The sequence below is a fragment of the Pipistrellus hanaki genome (genome assembly GCF_964339955.1).
Source record: "Pipistrellus hanaki genome assembly, chromosome: 6".
Taxonomy (NCBI): domain Eukaryota; kingdom Metazoa; phylum Chordata; class Mammalia; order Chiroptera; family Vespertilionidae; genus Pipistrellus; species Pipistrellus hanaki.
This window is the reverse complement of record NC_140508.1, coordinates 58125226-58145213: the sequence shown is the minus strand read 5'-3', so window position 1 is coordinate 58145213 and position 19988 is coordinate 58125226. Positions and strand designations below refer to the sequence as shown.

General features: G+C 41.9%; 1 protein-coding gene across 31 annotated transcripts in view; it reads left to right on the top strand.

Annotated features, from left to right (window-relative positions):
* Window positions 1-19988, top strand: part of EPB41L3 (erythrocyte membrane protein band 4.1 like 3) — a 197957-nt gene that overhangs the window by 156041 nt on the left and 21928 nt on the right. For 16 of the 31 annotated variants that reach the window (XM_084887184.1, XM_084887213.1, XM_084887208.1 and 13 more), the window contains 7 exons: window positions 2143-2361; window positions 2719-2806; window positions 7873-8025; window positions 11645-11742; window positions 12407-12582; window positions 15807-16033; window positions 19373-19936. In XM_084887184.1, coding sequence (XP_084743310.1) covers window positions 2143-2361; window positions 2719-2806; window positions 7873-8025; window positions 11645-11742; window positions 12407-12582; window positions 15807-16033; window positions 19373-19936 — 1525 coding nt within the window. The remainder of the gene's footprint in view (window positions 1-2142; window positions 2362-2718; window positions 2807-7872; window positions 8026-11644; window positions 11743-12406; window positions 12583-15806; window positions 16034-19372; window positions 19937-19988) is intronic. The other 15 variants (XM_084887207.1, XM_084887203.1, XM_084887198.1 and 12 more) reach the window with 3 other exon arrangements.

Genomic DNA, 19988 nt, shown 5'->3' with positions numbered 1-19988 from the left:
ATAAACACATGTTAAGAGTTTATTTTCCATGACCTACAAGGGAAATGGTTAATTCCTTTTCACAAAAGAAGACATTAGAACAGGAATCCAGTAAAGCTATTCTGGCATAGTCATTGGGCTCTGAGTGTGAGAAGGTCCCTTTGTGGAATGGTCCCAGATGTGAAGCACATCCTCAGCTTCTCTGCATCCCACTTTGGAACCGACTCCCACTGTTTGGTAGTAAGTTTAGAGCCAGCCAGAGAGGTTTTATATGCAGTGTTTGCTGAATCTTCTGTGTAAACCTCACATCTGTGGAAGGTTTTTCAGAATAGGGAATTGACTCAGAAAGCTTCAATCTCTTGCTATGATTAAAAATAATTTAAGAGACATTTTAGGTAAAGGAGGGAAACTACTCCATAGTATCCTATCTTATAAAAATAGAATATGCTAAATGACTGTCACACCCTTGCAAATGTGGTACCCATAGCCAATAAGGAGGGAATATGCTAATTAACTGCCACACCCTCAAAGATGGCAGCACCCACAGCCACAAAATGGCGATGCCCAGTCCCCTCAGCCCCACCATTCCGTGAGCCTGATTCTGGTGTCCCCCAGTCCCTCAGACTCCCAGGCACCCAGGGCCACCCAGGGCTTGGGTAACCAGGGCCAGCTGAGGCTTGCACTGACAGCAATGGAAGCAAGCAGATGAGCGATGGAGGTGTTGCCTACCCCGGATCAAAGGGTCGCCTCCCACCCCTAAGGGCTCCTAGACTTTGAGAGCAGGCAGGCTGAACTGAGGGACCCTCCCTTAGTGCATGAATTTTTATGCAGTGGGCCTCTAGTTTATTATACGATTGCATTAAATTGGAAATTTTATAATTTCTTATTTTAAAATACTCTTGAATAATCTTGAGAACTTAGTTGTATTAAACTATTAACCAGACAGATTTATGTTTGTGGAGCCTGTACACACCTGGGTTTGTAATTTAGTGCATGGTTGGCTTTTATCTACTGGTGTAATGAGTGTAGAGCCCATAAAGTAATTAGACTTTTAATTTAATACAACTAAATAGTTCTCAAGATTATTCAAGAGTATTTTAAAATAAGAAATTATAAATTTTCCAATTTAATGCAATCATAGAATAAACTAGAGGCCTGGTACATCTGAATTACATGGAATTTGCTTATATCATTAGCTTAAAGTCATATTTAGAGGGACCTTAAGACTTTTTCATAGTCCTCTGCTTCATGTTATCAATTTATTTTTCATATAAAAGGTACAAGGTGTATTTTATTATTATACCTGCATGCTGAGCCATGAAAAGTGTTAAAACTTACCAATGTCAACACTTCCCTGGGAATCTTCCACTATTAGCATTATATCTGGAAACTTTAAAAGCAAAATAAAAAAAGAGATAGGTCAACCACTAATGGAAATATTTTATGTTATCCTTATAAAATTATTTGGAAAATGTTTATAGTCCCCAAATCTAAAACTGTTTACTTATAGTGACAAGATTCTGAGGTTTTAAGGTAGTAATTCTTCAGTTAGTCTTCATATTAGTTGGATCATAGGAAATTATCTTTAAAACATAAGAAGTTGAAACCGAAATCGTTAGTTAATATCAAGAGATTACCTCACCAGGAATGTAGGAAATAGAGAGTAGATTTTATGATGGCATAGCTACTGAGTTACCTGAAATTTGTCTCGGTCATATGGCAAAATATGAAAAAAATTTTCTTAAGTCTAGCTGGGACTTAATTATATTTAAGAATACCATTTTTATATTATTATAATATCCCCAACCAAAGATTTCAGGGAATGTGCTGGGGACTATTCATTTGATTTTCAATGTTATTTTAAAAGATGTTAGTAGAGTATGTCTTTAGGGTTTTTTTTTTTTACTCTGTGCTTTATTAATAAAACCCCATTATTATTATTCACATTGACCTGTCCTTAGATGCCCTTAAATATTATATTTTTGTGGCCAGGTATTTTCCCCTTATATCCACATCAAGATAAACAGGCTAGAAAATTTGTCCTCGTGTGATTGATTATCTGGTCGGGAGAACTTGCCTGCCCAACAACAATATGTACTGAGTGGTCTCCTTTTCCTGGGTCCCAATGCTGGCTTTGTGCTTTGTCCTCTTGGTCACCGGAAGGTACTACCTCTGCTTACAACTGCGAGACGACATCGTGTCCGGGAGGCTGCCCTGCTCCTTTGTCACGCTCGCCCTGTTGGGCTCCTACACTGTCCAGTCAGAACTGGGAGACTACGACCCTGACGAATGTGGAAATGACTACATTAGTGAGTTCCGCTTTGCACCCAATCACACGAAAGAGCTGGAAGACAAAGTGATCGAGCTGCACAAGAGCCACAGGTGAGGGGCGGAAGCCCTGAGAACAGTCCATTTCATAAAACTTGGGCCTTGACGAGTGAGCGTCCCTTTCATTCCGTACTGTTCCCGGAACTGAAGTTGGTGTTTTTGGGTGGGACTTGAGTAGAATAGGGATCTGCTCTGGCTGGTACAGTTCTGGGATAGTTAGGTTCTTGCTTAGAATGTCTATTTGTAAGGTTTTCTTTAAAGGCCATCTTACTCTTTTTCTTCCCGCAGACACAGATCTGCTGGGGCCTCTGAGGGGGCTTGCATGTTAGATAGCGGGGAGCTAAGCAGGAAGCATTTCATCCTCGCCAGGTGAAAGCAGAGCAGCGTTGTAACCCTTTCTTTTCTTATCAGAGGAATGACGCCAGCAGAAGCCGAGATGCACTTCTTGGAAAATGCCAAAAAATTATCCATGTATGGGGTAGATTTACATCATGCCAAGGTATGCATTTTTTTTTTTTTAACCACCAAACCTTTTATTTAGTTTTACTTACTTCAGTGCTGTTATTGCTATACGCTCCTGATTTTTACTTCAGTGCATGTAAACCAAAACTTTGGGCATTCAAATCTGTGTTTGCTCTTTAAGGCTTGTCCAGTGATAAAGTACATTTCGTGCTTATATTTCACTGAGGGGTTGGCTCAAATGCACGGGACTCGCGGTCTGAGCCTCTGATTGCCTGTTGATCCCATTGGAACTTTTTATCTTTACATAAGAAGCTCAGAGCTCATCCTGCCTTTCCTGTCTCAGTAAATCGCCCACTTTGTGCTGACACATGCCCTTTGCTCCCGCCAAACCCTGACTCTGCCCTTTCATTTTTGTCTGCACTGTCCTGCTCCTTTCTGTCTGTCTGTCTGTCTATTTGTCTGTCTGCCTAAATGTGGCTGATTGTCCAAGACCCAGTTGTCACATCTACTTTGTGTAAAGTACTGTCTGTGGCCCTGATCTGATTACCCACAGACACTCAGGAAATTCATCTGAAGTTCAAATAATGCCATCTCTAAAGTTGAGGTATTCTGATAGATAGTCCTTTGAAATAAGGTTGTTATTTTTGAAGTCCAACTAGAATTAACCACCCAGGCTAAGGCTTGCCTGGTTGCTTGGCGATTGTGAAATGTTTAAGTTGTGCCTTGGCTATTTAGTCTTGGGAAGAAGGAAGTTGGGATTAGACTGTATGAGGGGGAGATGGTAAGGATGCCCAAAGCAGCTTTTGCTCCATGTCATTCTTTTTCTAGAATATGTACTTTTCAGCAGTGAGAGAATGAGTGCATGGACTATTAGTCTGTTACTTGAACAGCTATGAATAAAGAATTATAGCAGTAAAGGCAAGCTTTCATGAAAACCGTTACCATCAAAACATGAGCAATTTGTTAGGATCTTAGGGATGGATTCTGGTACTTCTGCCGTGTTGAAAGATCACTGTATGAAGTTCAGGGGCCGTTTCTTTTGATTTGGGCTGGCAAGATAACATTGCTCCGGTTCTGGGATGAGCCTTTACTTCTAATGCACAGAGTAGCCACCAATTTCACAGTGTGCGACTCACAGGAAGTTAACAGGCTTCCAGTCAAGGGGAGTATCTTACACAGTCAAGATCAGGGCCAAGGCATGAAGAGCATTTCACCTGGCTCTGTTCAGGCAAACAGCTCAACAACTCCGAGTCCCAGGGGAGGGAAATCTGTGGTCTGTAGGTTCTGTTGGTGCTGCAGGTGGGCTGCTCCCTGGATGGCATTTGGATCAGAACATGGTGGCTATCACATGAATGCAGGTTTGACTGGTTATGACTCTGATCATTGTGTCCCTCCAACAGGATGTGGACTTCCAAGGACTGACGGCCTGAGCACTAACCCGCACAGTCTCCGAGGGCTGGCGGGTTTATCCCAGGGCTGGGTTGGTGCATCATGCCAGAGTCTTTGACATTTGTGTGTAATTACAACAGCAGGTCTGGCTCTATTTACCTGCCTGTTTATTGTGTCTTCTCACCTATTTTGCAGAGAATAAAGATGTTTTATAGTTTATGCCAGGTACAAGGCAGGATGAGAATTTGAAAAGAAAATAAGAACACACACACTAGTAAGATTTTATCTTAAGAGTGTTTCCTTAGGTGACTGAAACATAAGGAAATGAAGCAAGAAGGAAATGAAGGTTGCCTGAAAATTTGAGTGGATCGAAAGCTATTTTTGAATAACACTACACATGATGATTCGCTTGCTGCCCAGGAAAAATAAATAAGTGACAAATGAGGGCATGCTTTTAGAGAAGTGCAGCTCGGGGTATATCCGTGTTCCCATCAGTGAAAATAAAATCACTTAACGTTGCTCTAGCTACTGAATTAAAATGGATAGCTGCAATAATATGATTTGAATATATGCCAATTAAAGAAGAAAGAATTAAGGAAGTGCAAATACAGCCCATAAAAGGATTTCATCTGAATATTAAGTATAACAAATGATTCGGTGATGGACTCCATTTTCTCATGCAGCCACACTCTATCATTTTAAGAAGGAAATTTACTGAATTAAATTAGAGCTCATTTCCAGTCATAACCAGATGGCATAAAAGACCCTGAGCTGCATGACCTGTTTAGAAAGTCTGAATTGCGACCTCTAACTCAAAGCTCTGTATAAAGAATAAAATACCCGTATTAGCTGAAGGTCCCTTGTGTGGGAAAACCTGTCCTATCTAAATGCTTTGTTTTCTTCTTAGGAAGACTCTCTCTTCTTGTTTGTCATCTAATGTCTGTCTGAATAGGCTCTGCGAGAGTCATTTATTCCATAGAAGATTCTAAGATGTAGGTATAAATCCACATCAGATATCCCATGGACCAAGTGAGAATGAAGGATGGCAAAGTTTAAACAGTGATTTTAAATTAAGGGAGCAGCATGCACATTTATTTTAATTACAATAGACCTAGGCTATCCAGGTCTTCCTTCGGTACTCCCTGCTAAAAGAAGCATTAAATATGTTCATTGGGAGGGAAACACACATGTCCCCAAGATAGGCTGCCGAAAGAGCTTGCAACACAATAAAAAATTATCAAACGGACAGTTTGGGCTGTGGCCGAAAACTTGAGGGTGAAAAAGTATCTTTTTTTTCTTCTTTATGATTAATGTAATAAAGACCACCATGCAATTTAAAACCCCATTTACCTGATACTGTCTTTCTTCATTAGCCAAACATGTAATGGCTTCACCCATGCTAGGCAGGCACTGTCTTGACCATGTGGCTGCAAAGATTAAATTGAGCTCTTGCTCTCAACCAGCAACGGTCTTAAGGAGAAGGCAGTACCTTTGCTGGGGGCGTGCTGATCCAACAGAGTGATATGGGGACAGAGGAGTTCATGCCGGAGGGTACAGGAGAGCAGTGAAGGAGCAAAGGAGGCGTCCCGATCTTCCCCAGGAGAGGAAGACCCTGATGAGAGATTTAAAAATAGATGAAATCATGAAAAATGTTTTCAACGCCCTTTCCCTCGTTAGCTCAAAGGCATCTTTTCTAAACATTTATGTTCTTTACCAAGAAGAAAGTGAAGCAAAGAGCAGTTACTCAGACCTGCATTTGTGCTCATGGTGTGAGGCGGTCACCTCTGAGCTGTCGGATGAGCGGATGGGCTGGGTCTGAAGGCTCAGTAACACCAGGGACTCGTCAGCGTCAGGTTACCTTTCTTTCAATTGCTCTTTCACATTAATGCCCCTAATAAGGGGCGGGCAGTTTCTGGACTTGGAGGCCTCCTCAGATTTGGGCAGTTTCTGGACTTGGAGGCCTCCCTCCTCCTGCCATCAAGTACTTCCACTCCACTCATTCCCTACCTAATGGGGTGATAGATTTGAAAGGTAAAATGTTTCATTTTGTACCAATTATGAACATACTAGAGGCCTGGTGCATGAAATTTGTGCACTGGGGTGTAGGAAGGTCCCTCAGCCCGGCCTGCACCCTCTCGCAGTCTAGGACCCCTCAGGGGACATCCCGTTCACAGTTCGGAACACCTCACTCCTTCTTCTTGCTGCCACAGAGGAGGGAGAGGCTCCACTGCTGCTCTCGCCAACCATGAGCTGGTCTGGCTGAGCGGTGCTCCCCCTGTGGGAGCTCACTGACCACCAGGGGGCAGAGCCTGCATTGAGCATCTGCGCCCTGGTGGTCAGTGCGCATTGGAGTGACCGGTGGTTCTGCTCGTTCTGCCATAATGGTCACTTAGGCTTTTATTATATGGATGTGTCCAGAGGTGGACTGAAATATATTTATTTTTTGCTTCTGGAAGTGTTCATCTTGTCCTTGCACTGACAGGATTGAGGCAGTAAATTCCCACAATATGGATGAGTCAGAATCTCTTATTTGGGTTCTGCCATTTTCCTCTCTGGGGCTGCAGAGTGACTCAGAGTTGGGGGCAGCCCTGCTGATTAAGGTGACAAAAGACCCCGGTCTCCCTTTCCCGCCTCCCCCCCCCCCGCCCTGCCATGTACCTCCAGCTTCCAACAACCAGTGAGACAGGGTGGAGACTGCACCTCACACACAGTCCTGCCTCCGTCCTTCATTTTTATTCCACTTGGGTCAACACAGATGTTCATTTTACACAGATTCCCCCTGAATACTATACTGAGAAGGCATAGACCATATGCATGGTATGTCTCTTGACCTTTACTACATATAACATCTCTGGGACCTCTGGGCATTACATACCCCTAGGAAATGACCTAAATATGAACAGTACAAATAGCAAAGCAAATTGCAAATGTAGCATGACCCCACCTTTGTTATAAAAGACTATACACATATATAAAGTCTATCCATATCTATGTGAATCATATTGCTAAGTGTGCTTACCACTGGGCAGTGTGTGTGTTGGGGCCTGTTGGGAAAGAACAGTTCATACTTAAAAAAACCCCCACACTATTTTATATTTAAATTTTACTCTGACAATAATGGCATATAAAAAAGATTGAGGCTCTTTTTAAAGGAACAAACTCCAAAACACTCATAAGAAAAGATAGGGCCCCTCTCTTAGTATACATGTTGGTTATGAGTGCTGCCTCTGGAACTAGGCTGCTCGCATTCAACTGGAACAGATATGTAACCTCTCTGTGGCTCAGTTTCCTCATCTCTAAAATGGGAAGAATAATAGCAACTATCTCAAAATAGCCTAGTGACTATTAAAAGGGTTAATATATGTGAAGTATTAGGGCAGTGCTTGGCACTCGGTAACCAAGAACTGGGGCTGTTATTTGTGTTATTAACACACCTCATCTGGCTGGCCTGTTCTATGTGCAGTATTTCTGGAAATCTAAGATACTTGGGTGAGCAGGTTGTACTCTAATTAATCTCCATAGTGATAAATATCTTCATTTCAAGGCTATTATTTAATGGTAATGTTTTAAAATGGCTGCAGTATTTTTTCTTATTTAAATTAGACCTATAGGTAGTCAATTATAGGTTGTGTTAGGGAGGCTTAAATATTGTACCCAGCCATAAGTGGAAACAAGTGAGATACTGACCCTATGTTTCTTGCTTCTATTTTCCAGGATTCTGAAGGAGTAGAAATTATGTTAGGCGTTTGTGCGAGTGGTCTGTTGATATATCGTGACCGACTGCGGATAAATAGATTTGCTTGGCCTAAGGTCCTAAAAATCTCATACAAACGGAACAACTTCTACATTAAGATCCGCCCGGGAGAGGTAAGTAGACCCAAATTTGCATGAACATTGGGAAAAAGGGAACCTGATAGCAAACAAACATGTAAATTGCCTGCTTACAAGTTCTCAGCATCTCAGGACATGGTTGGTGAGTTATGTCTAAATGCCTAAGAGAATTTACTGTAGGTTTATCCAACAAAGAGGTAGAAACAAGTGTTCATTTTTTTTTTAGGTTTTTCCCATAGCATACATTAATTGAAATGATTGTTTTTACATATTTTAATGTAAAACCCAGATTCATGAATAATGTTTTGTATATTTCAAGCTGTGGTATAAATGAAAGTCATAGCCCATTAAACCTCTTTGCAAAGAAAATATTTCTCCCTACCAATTCTATTGTTGTCTCTATGCTTCCTCTCTCTCTGTCTTCCAAATCTGACAGCATCTTTTTTTAAATTATATTTTTATCAATTTGGGAGAGAGATAAAAACATCAACGAGAAAAAAACATCATCAATCAGCTGCCTCCTGCACGCCCCCCACCAGGGATAGAGCCTGCAAACCAGGCATGCGCCCTGACCGGAATCAAGCCAATGACCTCTCAATGCAGGAGTTGATGCTCAACCACTGAGCCACACCTGGCAGGCAATCTGATGGCATCTTAAAGGGGATAGTTTAGAGATAATATGCAACAGGTACAAGAAAGATTAGAATGAGGAACACAGGGTCTAAATTATGTAAGTGTTCCACAACCTAATATATTTTCACTTTTTTTTTTTTTTTTTTTAAATCGGAGAAGCTAGTGAAAGAGTGAAAATTGTTAACTAATCCTTATTCCTTGGACAACAGCATCTATGCTGGACATATTTGTATTCTCCTTAGTGGTTTGTACATAATAGGTAGTAAGTACCTGCTGTATCTGATTAATAGATAATTAACAAATATCTCCATTTCTGATCAATGTGATTAATATAATGGAAGCAAAGCTCTAAGATTGCAGTTCATTTATGTCTCTGGACATTTTCTGGCATAATATAGAATTATGTCCTGTCTTCAAAATCAGCCTATCCACTGGTGGAAAGTACAACTAAAATATCAGACTACAAAGCAAGCAATAATGTGTGGAGTAAATATAGAGGTTTGCATCCTTCCTCTGAAGACTGAAATAATCTGTAAACTTTTCATGTAAATACCCGCAATGACAGTAATATTAAAAATATTTTCTAAAGATTGCATGTTAAACTTATAACTGATAAATGTTCATTTGGATTTATTAAACATAAGCAAGCATCTGTTTATTGCTAGGTACCATGTTGGGCATTGGAAATGAAAAGAGAAATACGAAATTCGTCCCGGTCCTTAAGGGACTTTATATTTGGCACAGAAACAGACTCGCACACTTGGAACTAAGTCAGGAAACAGATGCACCTCTATTATCTTGAGAGAATCTCTCCAGCTTCTTAAAGGAGCAAGTTGACGCTTTTTTAAAACCTCTGACCTTTGCCTAATGCATGGTACATATCAGAGGCAGGATGAGTAGATGGGGGATGGTTCAGTTACGATCCACAGGACTTAGGTTTGTCAGTCGACTGGGTCCATTGGGCAGTGGTGATTTTCATAACCACCACTGCACATGAACTTCCAGAGGGAATAAGAAATTGGGAAAGGCAGCTGTAGTTAAAGCAACCTGGATGTGTTTCCCAGTCTTTCCCCTGCCCAGTCCCTCTCAACAAACAAGAAATAGAGGTCAAGCATTCTCACATGCCATGCAGAGGAGCCCTCTCCTTCGTTCTTTGCCACATAAATTGCTTTTGCTATTGATTATGTCAATAGTCAGGAGGTTTTGTGCTCTTTGGGGAAGGCTTTATTGTTTAAGATGGTTGCCCTCTGGTGGCCTGCTGCATACTGTCCTCAAAGAATAAAACATTAATGAGAATCTGCAGTGATATTAAAATAATTATTCAGGAAGTCAGATATTCCACCTTGGAAAATCATATGACTAATAGAGTATAATCTGAACTATAAATAACATCTCACACCTGTCAGAACAGCTATCATCAACAAATCAACAAACGATAAGTGCTGGTGAGGATGCAGAGAAAAAGGAACCCTCGTGCACTGCTGGTAGAAATACAGACTGGTGCAGCCACTGTGGAGAATAGTATGGAGTTTCCTCAAAAAACTAAAATGGAACTCCCATTTGACCCAGTAATCCCACTCCTAGGAATATATCCTAAGAAACTAGAAACCCCAATCAGAAAGGATATATGCACCCCTATCTTCATAGCAGCACAATTTACAATAGCTAAGATTTGGAAACAGCCTAGATGCCTGTCAGCAGATGACTGGATCAGAAAACTATGGTTCATCTAAACAATGGAATACTATGCTGCCATAAAAAGAATTTTTACCATTTGTAGCAATCTAGATGGAACTGAAGAGCATTATGCTAAGTGAAATAAGCCAGTCAATGAAAGAAAAGTACCACATGATCTCACTCATTTGTGGATAATAAAGAACATTATAAACTGCCCTGGCCTCCACTCAAGGCTTCAAAGTTTCAATTACAGAAAATAAATAAATCCTAGATACTTGCTTCCAGCCGGCCCTGACCACTGCTCAAGGAGGTGCTGGGGGGGGGGGGGGAGGAGGAGGGGCTGGGCCCTTGGGTCACCAGGAGGTGATCAGGCCAGGATGGGACGGCAGGGGCCGTTGGGGGTAAGCAGACCAGCAGGGGTCTAGTTGGGGGTGAGCAGGCCATCAGTGGGGGTCAGTTAGAGGTGATCAGGACAGCAGGGGGGCAGTTTGGAGTGAGCAGGACAGAAGGGGGGCAGTTGGGAGTGTGCAGGCCAGCAGGCAGCATGGTTAGGGGCAATTAGTCAGGGGGGCAGACGGGTGAACGACTGGAGCCAGCAGTCCTGGATTGTGAGAGGGATGTCCGAATGCCAGTTTAAGCCTAATCCCTGTAAACCAGCAGTAGGACATTCTTTGAGAGATCCCAGATTGGAGAGGGTACAGGCCGGGCTGAGGAATACATACACACACACACACACACACACACACACACACACTACATGCATGAATTTTGTGCATTGGGCTTCTAATATAATATCAAGAGATATTAGCATTTAATATGGTAATCCATATTATAATGCACAGATAACATCAGCAATACCTGATACCAAGTCATTAAATACTTAGTATATGCATATGCCCAGACCAGATATTAGGAGAAAATGTCACTCTGAGAATGCTATAGACTTTAAACCTTTTTTTCATTTCTGTATCTTCCATATGAAGTCTTGATGTCATGGGGGAAAAAAAACAATGAAAATTAGGATTAAATATGAGATCGAGACAAGTTGGTCTCTAGAAGGAATCCAAATATTCTTGTTTGCATTCAGTTTTCATAAGATCCATACTGGTACATAAAACATCTATATGCATAAAATACCTGCAGTATTTTAAGGAGATATTAGATATAAGGAGATTTTTTTTAATAAATGCATGTATATACTAGTAGCATGAATTCCACATATAGCAATTGATTTAGGAAGTAAAGAAAGCAATTGTGAGTGGTATTTTGATTTTTAAAATGATTTGCTTTTCTGTTATTTATTATTTTAAACTTGATTCTACTCTTCAATGTTTTCTAAATGTAGTTTGAACAATTTGAAAGTACCATTGGGTTTAAACTGCCAAACCATCGAGCTGCCAAGCGTTTGTGGAAAGTGTGTGTTGAGCACCATACATTTTTCAGGTAGGTAGAGATCAACTTGCTTTTTTCCTAAGGGAAAAAAAAAAAAATAGAGTGCCTGGCATTACTGACACTGAAAAAGATTGTTGGGAAGGAGAATGTGGAAGCATATCTTTCTAAAGTTCCTTCAAGGTTGTTGTCACGAGATTTCTTTATAAATCCTAAAAGAACTTCTGACTACATTTGAATAGTTTCCTTCATTTGTACTATATTGATCTGCTCCATCTCCTCTTTATCATCTTTGGTATCTTTTCAGTATTTTTGTAAGACGTCTACTTCAAGGGTTCAATATGTTTCTTACTATTTCAGTAATTTCTCAATACCCGACTAATTAGGGCCATTATCTCTGTGTGCACAAAATCCCTACCATCACCTACTTAATTGCTCTTGGGGTTTATAGAACCACATCCAGTTACATGGGATGGTCAAGTCTACTAGTCCAACCCAACTCCCACTTTGCTCATAGCCTCAATAACATCCCTCATTGATATGTACTGTGTCCGTTATTTTTTTCTTCTTCTTAAAAATCTGATTTATTTCATTCCATTTGGGTGTTAATCCTCTAGTACACAAAGCACTTTACCTTTCAGAACAGAGTAAAAGGTTAGTGTTCTCAATGTTTGATTTACTATTCTTTCTGGTGTTTTTTCCCCTCTAATATCTTTAGATTGTTGTTACCAGAAGCACCTCCAAAGAAATTCCTCACCTTGGGTTCCAAGTTTCGTTATAGCGGCAGAACTCAAGCCCAGACGAGAAGAGCCAGTGCACTGATAGATCGACCGGCCCCTTACTTCGAACGCTCCTCCAGCAAACGCTACACCATGTCGCGCAGCTTGGATGGAGGTAGGCATCCCTGCCCTCAATACTCTCCAGTGGCTGCCCGCCACGGTGAAGCCCTCGTGAGCTTTCAGTTTCAGGAAGCATAGATCCTCTTGGATGGTAGGAAATGGGAAGCACCTTCTTCTTGGTCTGTGGCCGACTGGCAATTGTTAATCACCCATCCTCAAAAACAAATGTGCCTTTGTGAATAATGTCTGTTACTTTAGGTTTACGTAAGATTGCTTAGAGAATGAAGAGCATAGCTTTCTGAAGCTGGAACCCTGAGTGTGGAGAAAGATTCTCTCATTCTAAATATGGTAGTCACCTACTCTGTAAGGAGTCTGGTTTCCTAGCCAACGGATCTTAAATGATTGTCAGGTTTGTCTTAGACGATGTGTTTCAGAAAGAAAACTATACGTTAAACGTATCCCTGTTTCTAAAAAAAGAAGCTGTGAATAAAATGTGACTCATCAGCCAATAAATAACAGCTTATAGAAAGGATGACATCCAGATAACAGAGCAAGGGCCCTAAATTAAATCGTCCTGACAGACGGGGAGAGCACTGTCTGTAGATGGTGTCTACTGTGAAGTCAAATGCGTAAGTGAAACAGGGAGAAAATTGCTAAAATAACACGTTTAAGGAATGGCATAATCACGAGTTTTCCGTAGGTTTTGTTTTGTGGGATGGTTTTGTATTGTATCTATAGTTACACGCAGATGTGCTTTCTGCTACAAGACTTGGCAGCTAGAGGAATAATTAACTTAGGAGCTGAGTCATGGCCAGGCCTCCTCTCCTCATTCCAAGCACCTGGAGGCTGGTGGTTTTATGAAGGATCTAGCCTGTGCACAATAAAGAGTTAGAGGTTTCTGGCATGCGTGTACCATTTTAATCATAAGCACAAACATAAATAAAAAATAAGTAAATGTGCCAAAACTGGTTTGGCTCAGTGGATAGAGCATCGGCCTGCGGATTGAAAAGTTCCGGGTTCGATTCCTGTCAAGCGCAAGTACCTTGATTGCGGGCACATCCCCAGTGGGGGGTGTGCAGGAGGCAGCTGATGGATGATTCTGTCTCATGGATGTTTCTAGCTCTCTATCCCTCTCTCTTCCTCTCCGTAAAAAATCAATAAAATATAGTTTTTTAAAAAATAAGTAAACATTACAAGTGCCCTGGACCACCTTCTTCCCTCCCATCCTGCCTCTGCTCACCACAGTTCATGACACCCCAGTGTGGCTGGTGGGGTGACGGACTCCCTGAATCCCCTGATGAAAAAGACTGTATATTTCTAATGGATGACGTTCTATACAGCTTATAGAAGAAACAAAAATTGTATATTTCTAGTGAAGTGGAAAAAACACTCACCTGGCATAGGTAAATCCAGACTGAAGTCCGGTTCCTCTACCTGCTAGGCAGTTGCTGAAAGACCTAAACTCTCCCTGTCTGGTTTTTACTCATCATCCATAAAATGGGAGTCAGGCCACCTCTGACAGGATTGTTGCAAGACTGAATAAGACACCCATCAGAGCACTGTTCTATGGATATAATTATAATTATCCCAATAATTATATTGATAATTATCCTATGGGCTTTTGTGAGGTGTTCTAGGAAGTTATTACTATTCGGTATCTTCTAAGAGTGTGTGTGTGTGTGTGTGTGTTTTGTTTGTTTTGTTTTTTCAGAATATCTAACTTAGAACCATACTTTTAGAATAAAATGTTGATTAGGACTGTTTTAAGTTGGATTAAGACACTCATGTATCCATCCGTGTTAACATTGAAGCTGTTCTTCGGCATTGTCTCACTTACTCTTCTTTCCCCCTTACAGAATCTCTGTAAACTGTGTATTTTCTAAGTCAGCGTTAGAGGAGCTTTTGTAGACTCACCCCTTTTCCCCCCGAATACAATCCACTCTGTTCAGTGATGTGTGCACAAGGGAACACATGTGTTATGAATGTTGTTTGCCTCATGACCTTTTGTGTGACAATGATTACTGAGTAGACAGAAGACAATTGTGCAATAAATGTACTAATACCATGCTGTCTCTTCCTCTCTGCCCAAAAGTGATGTTAGTATGTGTTGTCTCTCGCTCTTTGGGGTTCTGTCAATTCTAGTGTGTTTTCTGGGCTGCTGAGCTGGGGACCAGGGCTGCACGTGGGCATAAAACACTGCTCTTTGCAAAATTGTATCTTCTATGGAGCCTAACTGGCCCATTAGAAAACTATATCATATGAGCTTTTTCATCAGGCAACAAGATATAAAATATCTTAGTGAAGTGATTTAACATTAATAGGATTTCAGACTATTTTCTTACTTTTATATAAATATGAAACCAGATTATATTTTGCCTATGATTTTCTACTGTGTGTTTGAGAAACAGCATTGATAAGTTTCTGAAATATGGTATCTAAAACCTAAAATAATGAGTATCGAATCTTAAAAATTTAATTGATGTAAACATCTCTTTCACTAAGACATTACAGCTGGGGTGAAAGGCTGTATCTTATATCTTTTATGTCTGCATGCTCTGCCTTTGCATGCATTTCATTAACAATGTTTGTGTCCTTGTCCCCAAATATTAGAGATGAATGAATGTACGCATATCATGGTAGGCATGTGTGCATATATTTTGAAAGTGCATTAGAAATTAAAACGTTTCTGCACTTCCATTATGGAGTTGCCATTGGAACTTTGTAATTTCTGCCAAGATGGCTCATTTTCATTATTACCCTTGTGGCTTTTATACTATAGGAAACTTTTCAGCCATTATTAATAATAACAGGTGTCTTTTTTTATTTTTTATTTTAGTGCTCCTTGGTGAGTGCCACTTCCAAAAACATGTTCAAAGTCAAGTGCACTAGATGAGTGGTCTACTGAAAATACTATTAGTTGTGGAATTTGCCAATTGTCTGGGGTAACGAGCTCGGTGGCCGCTCAGCCTCCCAGCCTGACACTCACATCCACCCCGACACACATCCTCCCCATGGAGCCTGAGAATGGATGAAACCGTTCTAGTGGCTTCCAGAGATGAGCCTTGAAATCGTTTTTTGGAACACCAGTGTAGAGGTCATAGAAAGCTGAGTCTGTGCTAGCGCTTAGAAGAAGGTACCTGCTGCGCTGCCGTGTCTTTTGAAGATAAAGCTGGACTTTTCCAGGGGCATTATTGTTCGTGATGGGACAGTGGGTGCTATTCATCCGTCTTCTGGCTTAACCACTTCAGACCTTGTTTCTCCCATTGTATTTGCTTTTAGCATCAGTGAATGAAAACCATGAAATATACATGAAGGATTCTGTGTCCGCTGCAGAGGTTGGTACTGGCCAGTACACCACCACAAAGGGCATCTCTCAGGCCAACTTGATCACCACGGTGACTCCGGAGAAGAAGGCCGAGGAGGAGCGCGATGAGGAAGAGGACCGGCGGAAAAAGGCCGAGGAAGCCGCTGCTGCTGCCGCCGCGGCCGCACGGCCCGAGGGAAAGGTACTTCTCCCAGGCTGCCTCCGGGAGCTTGCTCAGACTTTGGAGCACTGCCAAGTAATGCTGAGAATACGAACCGGGAATGGGTTAAGACGGAGGCAAATTCGTACTTCAGCCTTCGTCACATCCTTATTATCAAATTTAAATGATTTCCTCTGTCGACATGTTTCCTCTGGAAGATTTCCTTTTCAACTTTCTGGGCATTTTTATTCTAACAACAGATGTGCTACGTAAGACTTTCAATAGCTGTCCTGACTGTACTTAAAAAAAAAAAATACATTGAATGGTGAACTACACTTTTCTGTTTGGGCTCCTATGTCAGAGCTGTCACGGAAGCTGTTTGTTTCTGGCCCCTCTCTCCTCCCCAGGGAGTGCCTATTTTTCTAGATATGCAGTGGAATGACATTACCATCCATCTGACTGCCAGTGAATAGCATTTCCTCATGATCATAATCTAATCATCAGAGGAGCAGGTGGGCATGTTTTAAAAAGTGAGAGTAAGGCAAAAGGTTGTGAGGGAAGTTGGAAAGTGAATTTGGCAGCAACTTCTCCGAGGTGTTTTTCTTTTCTCATTCAATTTTGTAACTTCATTTCACCCAAATTTAATTTTTTTTTTATATATTATCTTTGTTTTTGGTGATCCTGCACTCTCCAGCAAGCAACTTTTTAGAAAAATGAAAGTCAAAAGCCATATAGACCATCTACTTCTGCTTAGGCATTTTGTATGTAGCAGAGTTCCTCCCTAAAAGTCAGAGAACATGGGGAGGTTTATACATAATCACAGCAGTGGAAAGCAGTGTGCTCAGAACAGAGTGAAACAGGACAGCAGAATGAAAATGCTGTATAACTTATAGCTGTGTTAAAACCTGTGCAAATTTCATTCAGAAATCTTTTTTTGCACAAGGGCTCTTTAAATATAGATTTATTTGCAGGGACACACCATCTGGGACTCAATAGAAAAAAGAAAAAAAAAACTCCTTTTGCCAAGAATGTAACAGTGACAGCTAGAAGGATATACTGATAAAAACTTAGCATCATTGTAGTTGCATTAGGAAATTCAAAGACCCAGTCCATTTTTCTGTAGGATAAAATTTTTTGCCAAACAGAAAAAAATAAAAACAGGATAGAAAATGATAGCAAAAACGTTAGGATCACTTGTGCTATTCAAATGTACTTTGTTCTGAGTTTTGTTTTTAGACTTATCGGTTAAGTTGAGGCAGGTTTTAAATAGGACATGAAAAGAAGATAATATACCTGCACAGCAAATGTGTTGCATGCTTTGTTGACATCACCCAGGTAACATTATGCTTCTCGTGGATGTGTAAATAGGAGTAAGTGGCACAGACAAGTAAATGACTTAGTTTGATAAAAAAAAAAAAAAATAGATCCAGGCAATCTCACTTTGATTTTAAATATCAGCGGGTTGTTTACATGAATTGCAGCATGAAGTAGGCATCACTTCGTGCCATTGACGCTGTGTGAGACAAAAATGACGGGAAAGCAGGGCTCTCAGAGTCGGAGCCTCTGAGAAGCCAGCGCTCTGACCTGAAGTGCCTCCGAAGGGCTGTGGCCGAGACCCAGGGTCGATGCAGGCGGATGTCTGTCCTCATTGTCCACAGTGCAAACTGCCTTTTAAAGGCCACGTTTATAAGCAACGTGAATGACTGCATCTTAATTTTATTGCTTTCCAACTTCAAAAAGTAATGCAGAGGGCACTCACTTTTTAAAGAAAGTGAAAATATAGTACTAAAAATAGTTACCAAACAACTAGTGCCCCATTCCTCTGAAAGGAGCCTGTTTTCCAGCTCTGGGTGCCTCAGGAGACAGGTGGCCTTCTGCCATTGCAGGAGCCATTGTCTGCGTGCGGAAGTCCGCTTACAACTAATGCACCGTTCTCAGTTGAGTGAGATTTGTGCAGGGTCTCGTTTAAGACACGATGTTTAACATCACATGTAAGTGACAGGAAAAGACACACTTGTCTAATATTTTAAAAGGCACCTCTACATTCTAATGTATCCATGATATAATTTTATGTGTGCCTTTTCTTACTCTTTGTCTCTGTAGATGCCAAGTTAGGAATAGATAGCCACCACAAAACAGGTTGGGTAATGTCCATGCTATCAGGTCTCTAGGCAACACACACACACACACACACACACACACACACACACACTCATACAGCAGCAGCAGAAGTCTAATTGTCTTCAGGCTCCATGTGACCTCGACTTGAACTCCTGGGCTGTGGCAGCTTCAGCGCTGTGCCCAGGTCCTTTGGGGGCCTTGCTTTCCTCTGCCCATCCTTGCTCAGCAGCCCCCTGCCCCCTGCAGGGGAGCCTGGCTGTGGCCCCCCTAGTGCCCGGGCCAGAGGGAAGGGAGGGGCCTCCCTGTCCCGCAGAGCCTGAGCTCACTGGGGAGCACATTTGTGGCAATATTTGCCTCTGTCATTCTTGTAAGAGCCCAAACCGGGCGCATTAAACCTACCACTTATCTACTTAAAAACTCCACGAGGCTGGGAAATTGTATCTTTCTATTATTATTCATGGGCCACAAACAATGCAGAGTAAATACTTGTAAGCCACTGTACCAGAAAACATGTTGTTTTTGCTTGTTAACTTTCTGAAACCACTTGGAGTGTAAGTTCCATTTACCTCATAGATCAAGGAGCCAAAATAAGAATTCCCTAAGGAACCTCAATTCTTTGAGGAGAGTTACTCCTCCAAGGCTAGTTACTGAAGTTCCTGATTGGAACTGCTTGTCACAGAGGAGTGGGGCCAGAATTTTTTTTTTTTTTTTAATATGGAAACCCACCTGTTTGGGATATAATTGACTAACCAAGGAAAGGTAATGCTAGAGATTTCTTTGGACATCATCAAAATTTTGATCCATTTTTCTTTCTAATTCAGCTGAACCACAGTAACAGATCTGTTCGCTGATGGTCAGGAGATGTTATTGAAAGTCTTGCTTTTAAGTTATCGGAGTTATAATCTCTTGCAAAAACCCATAAACTTTCTAGAGTTGATGATCTAAACAGAAACTTTTGATCGTGTGAAACATGTCGACGTTGAGATTGCCCACAGATACCTTCGTTCTGACTTTTTTTTAAAAGGCCGCCCTGGGTTTGCTGGGCGGAGGGGAGAGCGGCAGCCATTGGTGGCAGCGTTGGCATGCAGCTTGAGTACTTTAAAATTCACGAGCAAGCTAGTGCTGAAATTCTTGTTTTACAATTTTATATTGATTACCCGTAAGAAAATTAACTAATTGCAGTTTTCTTTTTGTCCTTTTGCACCTCTGTTTGCTGCTTTCTGTCTCTCCCTCTCTCTCTCTCTGCCTCTTTCACATCAGTCACCTGGGCTTGGCACTGACTCCTGTTCCCTGTCCCCCCCATCCGCCCACTGTCCCCCTGCATCTCCCACAGAGCTCCGTAGGAGGTGTAAGGAGAATGACGGCCAACCTCCGGGTGGCAGACCTTCCAAAGACACCGTGCCCGAGCATGGAGAGCCCTCCATGGGCTCTGACGGCAAAGGGAAGCCGTACGCAGCGGACCAGGATGTGGCTTTTAGCTACAAGCAGCAAGCTGGCCGAGGGGCCACCCTGTTCTCCTTCTCCTTGCAGCTCCCGGAGTCATTCCCTTCTCTTCTAGATGACGATGGGTACCTCTCTTTCCCCAACCTGTCCGAAAGCAACCTCCTCCCCCAGAGCCTGCAGCATTACCTCCCGATCCGCTCACCCTCCCTCGTGCCCTGCTTCCTCTTCATCTTCTTCTTCCTGCTCTCAGCCTCCTTCTCAGTGCCATATGCCCTCACTCTCTCCTTCCCTCTGGCTCTGTGCCTCTGCTACCTGGAGCCCAAGGCGGCCTCCTTGACTGCCTCACTAGACAATGACCCGAGTGACAGTTCAGAGGAAGAGGTGTGTACCTCGGCATAGAACACACTTCCCTGTCGTGGTCGGGGCTTTGGTC